The sequence below is a fragment of the Triturus cristatus genome, chromosome 1_2, assembly GCF_964204655.1.
Source record: "Triturus cristatus chromosome 1_2, aTriCri1.1, whole genome shotgun sequence".
NCBI classification, from domain to species: domain Eukaryota; kingdom Metazoa; phylum Chordata; class Amphibia; order Caudata; family Salamandridae; genus Triturus; species Triturus cristatus.
The window spans coordinates 832,011,390-832,024,581 of record NC_140580.1 but is presented as its reverse complement, the minus strand read 5'-3'; the positions used below and the strand labels follow the sequence as shown (position 1 = coordinate 832,024,581).

Here is a 13,192-nt window from a genome sequence, read left to right as displayed (position 1 = left end):
CAACATTGGTTGATTAGAAATATTTGCAACTAAGCTGCAGGTGTGTTTTGAGAGTAATTGAGGTTTGGCTTGAGACTAGAAGGCCTTTTGTTCTCCCAAAAGTGGGAGAGAGTCTTTTACTGATGACATGTTGCATTTCAATCCCGACCCAGCAGTTGAATCACTAATGTATTGCAGGGTATTTGGTATCTCAAGACGTATAACTGCAGAAAGGTGCCTTTTTTGAACAGCAAGACTAGCTAAAATGAGTTGAATTTGCCAACAAGATCTGAACTCTAGACCGAACAGTTTAGCTCTGACACAAGGCAATCTCAAAATAGGTTAAAATGTAGAAAAAGAAATATTTTTTTCCCAAATGAAGGTGGCTTCAACTCAAAGCGTGGTAGGTTTTCAGTGATAAACAAGTACATTTGAGAAATATATGGTAGAGGGCATTGGGAGGGAGAATTGAGACTAGGTAAGATTATGCGGGGGAGAGAGAGCTAAGAAGGCAAATTAAACTGGAGTAGAAAATAGAGCAGTGTACTTATTCAGAGCCCTACTAGTATGATGAAGTCTGTAAAGGAACTTCATTTACTTATAGCATATGAAGGAGCTAAAATGGTAATTGTTGGTCATGACTATGCTTTCATAATGAAACCCCTATGCCTTAAGATAATTAAAATAGGCTTGGAAAACCAAAACAATCAACAATCAGCCATATTTATAAATGCTTTTTCTCAGGGATCATCTGTTTTTGGTTTTATTAAGCTTCTCTGCATTGCCTGAAATATATAGTCCCCTCCTAGGAATACCCTGCCATTGGCAGGCTTCTTTTGGGACAGGTATACTTAAAATACTTGAGTGGCACCTCCGTTCCAAATACCCAATTTTCAGATGTTATTGGATTGGAAAAACTAACATTGTCAAATAAAAATAAAATCCTAAATTGTTGGTCAGTTTTTATCCCTGTCTCCCAATATGTTAATTTTAGACAAAAGACCTCTGAAGTCACTGGCTTGTTAGATTTTCTTTATGCTTGAAAAGCTGCAGTAGAATCCAGTTTATACACTTTGACATGCAAAACAGCAATCAGTGAGGTCAGTCCTGTTAGGTGAAATTCAATCAGATGCCTTTTGACCTGATCCCACCCAATGACATCACGTGAGGTTTGAACCTGGTAACTGCCCAGTGCATGTGTATGTGAAACCGTGCAGAATGTGATTTGTTTGTTCATTGACAAGTCCTCAGAAATGGACTAGATGTCAAATTGTATTGTTTGATTTGGGAAAACCACCTCCTGTTGCTCAATGCCTGCGTTATGCATTGTCAGCTGGCCTGGTTTGCAAGCACTGACGGATGAAAGCTGGCGCTAATTTTGTAGGTTTAAGAATGATAAAAGTGAGTCTGTTTGATTTGGGCAACTCATCCAGCCTTTGGGTGTGAATACCTGAATGCTTGGATAAGTAAATAGTTCCTTTTCTTATGAAATCTACAACTACTGCATCATCTTCACTTGGTGGACACCACATTTCTGGGAATAGACAGGAGGACCCACATTTCTGACCTTCTCCAGTACGCCAGCACTGTTTCCTCATATGAGACACGCCACTTTTCCGATGTCAATCTGCAGTAGATTCACATGTACTTAATCCTGCCATCTAGTGGCAGGATTAGAATTGCTTTTCTTTGTTTTTTTTTAACTCTTATGAATACACCAGTTCTCTATTTTTACAATGCCATTCACATCTCTAGCTTTCTCTACCAGGACAGCACATCTGTAGAACTTGTGTGTAAGGTATCACAACTCGCTAGTAGTGTATCAACTTTCTAGGACACTTTCTTTTCATTGCACGTGGATTGTGTTTGTAGCATTCCATAGGTCAATGTCTGTGTTGCATTCCTTATTAAAATACCACATTTGTAGTGCTCCCTATTTGAACTCTGACATTTGCATGTAGGATATTGCATCTCTAAACCATGGCAGGTAAATCACGTGATCCTAGAATATAGCTCAGCCTTTCTAAGCAAGACATCGCTGAGACCTCTATTTTCTGTTGCTATGAGAATGACCCATTATGGCCTGCTTTACTAAGGCATACTGTCTGTAGCCATCAGTGGTAGACTGCATTATTGCTTGCCCTTACTAGCACCACAATGAATCTCCATCCATTCATAGATTTGTATCACAATTCTAACCAGTGATATTAGGGCTCTAATTCTTTACCTACCCATATCTCTTGTACTCATGCTTAGGACTCTGTGTCTCTCACCAAGAAGTAGTTTATCGCACCTCTTACCTTTGAGCATAGGACAATATATCGCTACTGCTTGCTAATAGGCAACCACATTTTGACACACTGCATTTACCTTGATAGAGGGCAATCATTTTTATAAGGGGAGAAAATATTGACATAAAATAAGAAAGCCTATGCAAGGTAAATTCTGCATCCAATTCTTGAGTGCAGCAGGGCACTCCAAAGGTATTTAACAGATGAAACTGTATTCCAAAGAACCAAAACTGACGAGAGCTAAATTAAATGTAAGGATGTAAAACAATGTTGGACGTATAACCTCTTAGGTTACCAGGGGATCTCTGGACCTTGCTGTGATTAACCAAGCTGTTTGCATCTGTACAGGAACGGCGGCGGCGAACCCGGATGCAGATTGGCACGAAGAGGGTAGTGGGGGGAATGGTACAGTATTCCAATGTTTTTTTTTTAATATCTTTACATTAACCAAACCCTTGCCTTAATGATTCTTTCATTGACACGTTAGCTCCCAAAGGTTACCAGCGGCAATCCAAAATTGCTTGCTGAGGTATTATTTAGCAGCCAAAATGAGTTGCCAAGAATGAGGAAATATAGAACCTTGGTGAAGAAAGAAATGACCATGTTTGATAGGCTGCTGGATGGTTAAAAAGATATGCAATGATAGAATGGTTAAGGAACTAAAACAATGAGAACTAGTATAGAAAGGGATGATGGCATAAATGCTAGCCAAAAACGTAGTTGTTTTGGGTCAAAGAGGTAAGATTAGCAGAAGAGCAGACACTGTCTCATGTGACACCTTCTACTACTTCTGTTTTTTAAGCAACATCACTTTGTATTGTGACATTTTCAGTTTCACTTTTTCCTATTCGATCATACATAGAATTCCTTATATATAAAGTGCTGTTGGTTAAAAAGTCAGGTCTAGCTCAAAGTTTCACATATGGGTTAAACTTATGGCATGGTGCCATTTGGAATCCATGTGCCAATGACTGGCAGATAAACAGGAAGAGAGAAGTGAATCTTTCAAAGCAAGAGAATTTAAAAGTTGCTACAGATTCTTTTGAAAGATGTTTGACAAATATATATGCATGAAGAGGATTGTGTGCTATACTGAGAAAATCAGACCTAGTTGTTTTAGCTTATGTGCTATAAAGGTGTCATGTGCATGAGGGTGCGCATTGTGAGCTGAATTCAGTCATTGCTGCAAGGAGAACTCTACACACAGATTGTGTTTCCATCAACATGGTCCATAAACACTCACCGTTGCCAATTATTTGGTGGCAACCAAGGAGTGCAAAAAAGAAAGTGCAACAAAAGTAGACCATGTCAAGCTCATCACATGACCTTTCACCCTCGCACCATACATATTTTAATTTGCCATTTGATTAGATTTTTTACAGTTGACGAAGTATCTTCCCAAAGAAACTGTGTCAGAATAAAATTGGGACTAACATAGTCTATGAAAATTGCCTTATTTTTCTTACTTGTGCCATCTTCCAACTCTCCCTCTGCAAGGACCTCTAAGCAGTTGCTATTAATGTGCTTCTGAGCACTTGATGGAGAAAAATAGGCAGTGAATTTGAAAGATGGTTCCTGCGAAGAATAGAAATGAAATAAACTGATTGTATCAGATAGCTGCATTCTCTCTAGAAATAAATTTAGTTGTGATGGGACAGGACTGGAAAGATAAAATATTGGAGGAGATGGTGGATGACGATAAGGCAAATGCAAGGATTACCCAGCCCTTAGTATACTCTTGAAGACAGTGGTCTTGCATAGATAAACACATCCAGTTGCTGTGTACTGGATGTACAGTGTTGACCTTTCCAGACTGACTTAGTTATCTCATCCAACATCCCTCAAAACAATCACACACTACCTCCAAACAGCAGAATGTAGCAAATAGTGCCTACTTAAAAGTTGAATATTCAGGCATTGTGAAACAAATTGAGCTAATTTATTTCTTCTGTATTGCAGCTGTTTCCAACTAGTGTTCCCTTTTTCTTTTATAATAACCCTAAAAGTATTCTACCTTTCTCACCATGGGTTCTGTCTTTTAGCTTCTTCTGTTTAATATAATCTAGGTGCTGTCAGATTATTTATTTTCATTCAAGGTCTTTGTCATGTTTTGTCATGAGTGTATTTTTCGTTCCCTATTTCACACCTCCATTCTTTACCTCATTTCTCTTTTCCAGAATGTACAGCCAAATACATCTTGCAGTAATTTACTATCAGTGAACTTTTGTTTTCTGCTTTTCCTTCAAATGATTTTCTCCTTTACTTATTTTTCATCAATTCTGTATTTTCTCCTGTGGCATCTTCCTTAGTTTTCCCATCTCACTAGTGGTCTTTCTTTGCGTATACTGACACTTTTTATTTTCAACCTTTCTTCTTTGCCTGATACATCTGTCCTCCCCCTTTCGTCTGTTCTTTCACTCATCCTTATTTGCTCAATTTCATCTGCTTTGTTTTTCTTTCTAATGTTCCTTCTACTTTATATGTCATCTTTATACTGTTTGTCTTCCTAATTTTCCTTTATGTTCAAAGATATTTCTTTTCTACATCTTTTCAAAAGGTGTTGCTCTGTCGCAATCATAATTCTTTCACTTTTGACTTTGTCATGGTCTTTTTCATTTTTCTCATTTTCTGTACTGTAGTTATTTGTTCTATTGTCTTCAAAATGTGCACAGTTAGCTTTATAAAGTTCCTAGAAGCTATACTTTAAAGTGTATGATCCAATTCATTGTTTTATCCTTCTTGATTTGTTCCCTTGCTCTTCATCTATTAATGCCTTTTATTTTCTTTCATTAACACCTGAAATATTTGATTGCATGTCCCATGAAATATTTCTACTTTTTAGTCCCCTAAAACATTGCCTGTAAGCTTTGGGTGTAATGTAGTGTTAATTTCCTTTGTCAGAAGGTTGTTATTCCTGCTTTTATGTTTAGTTTTCCTTTCCTATTCTTATGGGCATGTATGCTTTCTGCCCATATTATCTTTGTTGATGCTACAGTAGAATGCAAACAGTTCGCTATTTACAGGGTGTGAGTTTTAATGTGACTGAATCCTTTATCCAGCTGTGACAAACCTGTGAAACTCTTTTTTTTCAGATGCACCGGGACAATATGGGTCCTTCTTCTCAGATGATGCATACATTGCCCTTCCCCGCCAGATGTTTCCGAGGAGGTAAATGCAGTTTTAAAGAATGCATTGGCACTTACATGAATATCCTGACTATGTTTTAATGCGTCCCGTTGTTCTGGTGCACTTGCTATGGAAAATGTGTTCACATTGTTTCTTATGGTAGTGCCTGACAGCTACATATCACCAAACTAGCCAGAGAGGGAGCAAGGCATTCGGTGCAAGTACCCCAAGGCAAGGTAATCAGAATATCCAGTAGTCTTGATAATACCATCGCGGAATCAGGGACTGGCTGAATGAGTGTAAAAAAGCCAAACTGCACGGAAATAACAGTTGCCGCAGCAATGAAAGCTGATGACATGAGATGAGATGACAATCTAACCTCTAACTTGCATTCTCTACAGTCACTGCCTTCAGCCTCCACTCCAGCCTCTTCACGGCTGTCAGACAAAGAATAGACTGATGACTTTGCGTTGACAGCTTTTCTTAGAAAAGCCTATGAACTTAACAAATCCTGGAGCTGCTCTTATGATCTTTTCAGCATGAGAGAAGCACCAGCATTGGTAGGAGCAGACTCACCCAGCATTCTTTTTCCGATTAGGGGCCTGTGACTACAATCCACCCAGCTGTAAAACAGCTCGGATTGATGTGGTCAGAAGTGCGCAGGTTGGGCTGGCCGTCACAAGACAGCCGGCCAGTTCGACGTGCACTGTGCACTTTAGTGTTAGTCATTATCTCTGCTGCCAGCCTGACAATCATCAGTAATCATCCCCGCCCTGGTACTTGAGCTAGAATAAAGCACGCACAGAACTTATAGATAAAATGGTAATAACCATTTTATGAATTTATATTTGCTGCTGCGTTCCGCTTGCAGCAGGAGGGGTGACGCTCCTCTGCCCTAACGGCAGAACCGCCGCTCCCCACTGCAGGCCGAAACATTGGATACTTTGTTTATTTTGGTTTTGGTCCAGCAAGGACTTGCAGTGGGCACTGTTAACTGTTACGTTACTTATCGTCTCTCTCTCCCTTTTTACGTTTGCTAGATCAGCAATTCTTATTCAAATGACCTTTTGTGATGCATTTTCTTTTCACAAGACAATTGTAGGAAGCATAGGTTCGCAACCTATGTTTACCACAAAGCCTTTTGTGATGCCACAGTGGGACTTTTATTTGATTCTCACTCCTCATGTGTACCCCTTTAGAAGCAATGCTCAATTTCCTTTGCGCCTCCTGACCTTAAGAACTTTCTTTCTGGTTGCAATAACCTCAGCATGCTGGGTGAGTGAGCTTCAATCCCTTTTGGTTCTGCCTCCCCTTATTACCACCCTTTTCCCAGACAAACTGGTTTTAAGAAATGCATTTCTGCCGAAGATAGTGATAACCTTTTCATGTCAGACAAACCATTACTCTTCTGGCCATCTTTGCTCTGCCACATCCCTCAAAAGAGGTAGTATCGGCTCAATCGTTTGGACCCCAAGAGAGCGCTGAGCTTTTACATATATCGCACCTAGGAACATCAGTTAAGAGATCAGCTCTATGAATTTCTGTGGACTAAAGAACAGCAATACGCTGTTTAAGTGGACCCTCTCACAATAGATAGATCTCTGCATTAAGGTCTGCTGTGCATTGGCTCAGTAGCAGTCTCCAGAAAGTCAAAAGGCTAATTTCCCTAGAGCTACCACTGCGTTGGCATGCAGTGTACCTGTCCTAGATATCTGTTGGGCTGTTACATGGGCATCAGTCAGGTTCATCGGGATGGGCATTTTGACTTTAACTGAGCTATTCCACAGACCCAACACCTTGGGAGGGACTGCATTGGTATCTATTGACAAGGTGAGAAATCTTTGGTCGTAAGCATCTGTCAGAAGAACCAGTTACTTAACTTCAGTAATGCTCATTCTGGTGGATACTATCGAACAGCGGTTTCCACACCGCCCTCCTACCTTCCCCATCTAACTCTTTTATGTCTCCTTTTCAATCTGAAAAGGTTCTATTTTATGAATCCGCATACTGCTCCTTTGAGTCTGTTTATGGGTCTGCAGGTGTAGACAAGCTTCCAAAAGAAACTGACGTCAGCACACATGGGTGGCACGTATATACGGCTCTGCTAGTCACTTCTCGTGTGGAACAAACTTGGCACGTAGACGCACTGCACCACCTATCGGTGTGAAAGAGCACTACTTTTTGAGTTTTCAGGGGAAATTCACAAGGTGTAGAATCTTCAGTTAGTGTCCACCAGAAAGAGTGTTATCTGACCCAAGTAACTTGTTCTTCAAGACAACAGCTCAGAAAAGATAAAATGTTCAGAAACACGTTCAGTAAAAACAGCTACATAATAATAAATGTAAAGTCGGACCCAATTATTAATTTCATAATTAAGACATGAAATTGCACGCATCAAGTCAATTTTTATACAACAATAACTGTTGTAGATAAAGCCAACATTTACCAGCAGCAATAGGCCTCTACATGTTCTATATTAGCCAACCCTTGCAGTGTGTCAATTGCCTTTAATGTCTTGACTGTAGCTAACGACCAATGAAGCCTTATAACTTGAATTAGTAATTCATACAATAGTAACCAGGTGGAGGAAGAGTCCTAAATTTAGCCATTGACCAAAAACGTAATGTTTTCGCTATCTAAAACAAAAACTGGGAGGAGTAATTCCTTATTGGAGAATGTTAAATTACCCTTTTAAATATTCATCCCTCTCAAAGACCATATTTGTGTAACAGAAGCATCCATTTTTATCTAGCATCCTGTACTAAGAGCAGAAAAAGAAAATGTTATCAGTTTAATTTCTCATTTAAAACTTTGCAAAATGTTTATATATAGCACTTGCTTAACAGTGAAATCTATGTGTAATAAACATCTCCCCCACTCACAGCATTTTGAGAAGGTTCCAAGAATATGCTTCCCTGCAAAGGTTTTTTTTCTGGTTACATGACTGCACTTACTGATAAATCATCCAAAAGACTGTTGTAAACCTATCAAGATATTTTCCGTCTGTAGGACATTTCTCTTGATTGCTACATCTTGTGTCCCCTTGCCTTTTCTTACCAACTGAATTGAAAATGTGGCATGATTATTACTGGATAAGAACAGATTGTAATATGCTGCGTGCTATCTACTACAGTAATGATGAATGTTTTAAGTATGTTTTGGGTATATGTTATTTTTCTGTGGTATTATGTTTGTTTGTTCTATGACCATTATCTTTATTAATCCAATTGAATACTTAACAAATATATCATTTATCAGTTTGATCAATTAATCAATTTGATTCCATTGCCAATTACAGAGCAATTAACTGGATCCTGAAAGTTAATAAATGCAGTTAGAAACATATTACTGTGCATTTGCATTTTTTTGCTGTTTGACCCCTATCAGCACACAATTTGTCCAATAAGTAGGCCTCCGTTTTTCAATGAATGCCGTCCCTAAAACATGTTTTCATGGGAACATGGAGTCCCCATCACTGCCTGAAATATTACAGGATATCGAAGTTTAATTTCTTGATACTTTCTAGGTTGAGGATTACATATCTTGAATATGAAAAATCAAGTGCTCATTTACGTTTGCCCCTGGCCAGGTTTGTTGAGTTGACAATCTCAAGAAGAAAACATAGAAATGCATATTTGTATTTCGGGGTGTATCAATATAATGGGAAGTTCTGTAAGTGAGAATGAATTTGTATCTAATCTACCTTAGTAACCGCCTTTCACCTCTATATAAAGTTTTCCATGTTTACCTTTTTACACATGCCAATGCATGCAAAGAAATGCTTGTTTCACTAGTAGATAAGCCTATTTATTAAATTGATTGAAAACTTTGTTGTTTCAGCCGGCCGGAAGCTCCTGAGACAATTGAGCTAGAAGTTCGTACCACCTCATCCAATGGTGTCATCATGTGGCAGGGTGTGGTGAGTATAGAAGTCTTGCAGTTGGTTACTTGGGATCATAATAAAAATGTGCCAAACGAATACAAATGATATATGTAGAAAGATAGAAAATTATTGACAAAGGGAATATGCAGAGATTAAAACGAACCTGTAAGATTAACAAAGTGTAGGATGGTGGAAGAAAGGGGCATAAGGTGAAATCAAACTTGATAGCCTGGGAATTTGGTAACCTGGCATTCAGGAGTGCATATGGACGACTCCTAAGAAAAACGTTAAGACCCTGCAGTTATTTACAAATGAATCACTGAGAACTGTTATTGACTACTACTTCTTCTTTCCCTATCCGACTTGGAGTAGTAATGAGCGCTCTGTAAAATACAAAAAGGAATAGGTGTAAAAATAGAGTGCTGAATACCTCCTATTGTGTCCAAGATACTGATGGTAGAAAGCAGATTTTAGTCACTTGATGATAGTGGCTCGGACATTATCAATTTTTATAATCCTCACTGAGGAGTAGTTTGGATCCAGCTCACAGAATTAGAATAACAAGTGACTCCTCTATAACCAAGTCACTAGAAGTAAATCAAACTCACATGTGTAGCTCACTAAACTACAGAGACTGGGAAATGATCATTTCAGCTTTGCATTCTCAATGCAAAGAATTGTCTACTTTTAGTCATTTGGGAGGGGAGAGCAACTGAGCAATTGAAAATATGTTTCAAGAAAGTACTTTAGGCAGAAAATGTCTGAATTTGGACTAATTTGCCAGATTTTTACAAAATAATTGTGCTGACAGGGCATATTGTGCAAAATACTGTTCTTATTTAAAGGGACAACGTGACCCTTTACATCTTCAACTGATTTGTACAACAAAGTGTTGCTCAAAAAGTCAGTTTTGAGGAGTTGTCTCTAACTCTTGGTTTTGGGGACTGATTGTTTTTGGCATTGTGTGTTATGTGCACCCAAATTATACATATTTCTCCATCCCAATGAAAGGTCTCACAGTAACAGAGGTTCCAATTACTAGAGAGGAGTTAACCATTTGGCTATTCCCATCTGACCTTTCCTCTTGCTTTAGCTAGGCATAAGTTTCTGTTAGCTTGTATGTTTTCATATTGGCTTATCATGAGTTACCCCAGAACACGCAGTGACACCCTAGAGAGTACAAATATTGACCTCCTTCAGTTTTTAGGTTGATTCCTCAATGTAGTTTAGCATTTACAGTTCTTATCCCGACTGTCCTTGGTCATGACAAAGGCCATAAACCTTAAATGAAAAAAAGAATCGATTGCATTGCATAAAACATCTGGCGGGTAATGTTTTCCAATAACATTGATAAATAGGAGGATGGGGGGGAATCATATGTTGATACCCTCCATCCTTCGTTTTGACCATTCCATCTGCAGCATCTTTTGACCATCATTCAAGATTGGGTAGGGTCATGCAGTGGATGAAATGCCCAACATTGACCGCTCATGGCTTATTGAAATCTTCTGACATTTTGATGGCTTAGTTGAGCTGTACTGGAAGCCTACAAAAACCTCAACTCTTGATGTCATGTATTGAGAAGGCCTGTAACAGTATGATGCTTGCTAGCTCTCAAACCGATCTTCTGCCAATTATCAAACATTCAAAGACTTCTCAATAGCTAGTCAAAGACGTACATTCTCTCAGTTGTGTCTCCGATGGGGAGTTCTTTGTAGTTCATTGTTTACCATAGCAGTAAGAATCCCATGACGTGTGACCCCCCAAGTACACTTCACTGTCATGTAGTGCATGATCACTGATGGGTGATACAACATAATAATAGAGGGTCTTTTAATTTGGGGATAATTCTTTATCACGGATTAGTTCAAATACGTGGTGTCAGTAGCAGAAGCACAGTAGAATATTTACAAAACGCATGTAGGTTTTCACAAGTGAGGAGGAGCATACAGTCGAAGTAAGCTGTGCGCAAATAAAAATTGGACTGAAAATATGTTAGGTGTACTTTACTGAGTAAACAGTAGCCATGGTGTGGGGGGATGTGTGTGTGTGTGTGTGTGTGTGCGCGTGTGTGTGTGTGTGTGTGTGTGTGTGTGTGTGTGTGTAATGTGTACATTTTGCACTGTGTTCAGTGATCGAGATATGTACAAAATATGCACGTTTGTAGGGGTCAAAAGAGGCAATAATGCATAGAGGAGTGTAGTCCTAAAGATTACAAATGAGGAAGCAAGTCTTGAGTGAGAGAGGTGGAGAAGAAACAGTGGTTTCTCTCTTCTTTCTGGTATTTCTTGGAAAATGTTGTTGGTGCTGCAGTTAGTTGCAGGTGTGATTGGTGAAAGCAGATTTTCTTGCTAGGTGGTCTATTTTCTTTGTGCACACAGCTTTGTAAACAATGTGAATTGGCTTAAGTTTGATATAAGGCAGAAAGACAAGCCACTTGTATAAAGTATGGCTACAATATGATTGTGTCTGTTTGCCAGTGGTGAAATAGACAGACACACTAGCTTTGAGTAGGACATGGGGGTGACATTGAGGTCACTGGGAGGACATTGATAAGGCTATTGAGCTGGAGCTCAACAGTTTGCACATTGTGCAGAAGGTGGAGGTTAAAAAGTAGTCTCTACTTTGCGCTGAAGACGAATTTGGTGTCTGGCTGATTATGCTTTTGTTAATCTGCCTTTTGTAGAAAAAAGACCAACGCCATTGTAGCAGCCGAGGATTTGGCATTGGGAACAAATCTGCTTTGGTGACCCAGACTTCATTACTTTGGGAAACACTATGAGGATCCTTGTTTATGGCTAATTTATCTAGCCAGAATGTCTGGTGTGACAGGTGCTTGCATGACAGAAAAACTTTTTTTTGGTTTGAAGCCAATGTCACAGTGGTTTTCCATGACTTTTAATACTGTATTGCCATTACATTTATATAATACTTACCACCCCTAACAAAGTGTTGAATCACTTTATGGTGGGCAGCACACTATTCCATAACCCAAACATAGTGGTTAACTGAGTAGTTTTAAATCATTGTTTGAAATGTGTTGGTTATCAGTTTAGTCTTGTGCTCTAAAGAAACTGAATCATTTTCTCCAGTTTATAATGGTGAATTAAGTTAATGGGAGTTAGGTGTAATTGTTACAGTGAGTGCATGCAAGTGGAAACATGGGATACGTAAATAGGGTGGGGAGGTTAGAGATATGGTTAGTCTATTGAAGTTTAGAAGTGAGGAAGGCTGCAGGCTTGTAAAAGAGTAGAGTCCACCCAGAGGAACTTAGGCAGAGAGAAGATGGAGGATAAAGAGTATATCATTCATATACAAAGTTAGGATAGAAAATAATCCCTAGGTAGAAACTCATGCTACTTTTCATGCAGGTTTTTTCCCTGAATATTGAGTTTTGGTGCAAGCTGGGAAAGTAGAAACCGCACAAAGAAAATGTAAGTTGGTGAGCTTTTGGTTTCTGGGGCATCAGAATTTGATTGTGACCTTTTCCCTCTCTCACCATCTATAACTACTGATATTTCTTAGCTGCTCTGTAGAATGCATGACTGCTCGGTTACCAGTTCAATTCCCATTGGGCGATCTCACCTGCTTGTGGCCCAGCACTTAGGACACAGCAAAGTTGTCTTGACCCTCTAATAGTTTCTGAAACCTTGTGATATACGTGTAGCAAAGTGAGATATTGATTACGTTTTTTAGAACTTTTAATCATATAAGTCTTGTAATAAGATGCCATAAATAGCATGCCATAAATTGACGTAGGTGTCATGACATTTCAACTATTTGACAGTGTTTTGGCAATAAATTATGGCATACAACCCTATTCAAGACATTTTTGGAGAATGTTTGATATTACTAAGTTTACATGATCACTTGCAGCCTCGGTAATTCAAGGCTCTTGGCTGTTTTTCGCTTA

At 39.0% G+C, this 13,192-nt stretch overlaps 1 protein-coding gene across 18 annotated transcripts in view; it reads left to right on the top strand.

The window, feature by feature from the left end:
* Positions 1-13,192, top strand: part of HSPG2 (heparan sulfate proteoglycan 2) — a 903,404-nt gene that overhangs the window by 873,360 nt on the left and 16,852 nt on the right. For all 18 annotated transcript variants that reach the window (XM_085608925.1, XM_085608919.1, XM_085608917.1 and 15 more), the window contains 3 exons: positions 2,619-2,675; positions 5,363-5,438; positions 9,237-9,315. In XM_085608925.1, coding sequence (XP_085465051.1) covers positions 2,619-2,675; positions 5,363-5,438; positions 9,237-9,315 — 212 coding nt within the window. The remainder of the gene's footprint in view (positions 1-2,618; positions 2,676-5,362; positions 5,439-9,236; positions 9,316-13,192) is intronic.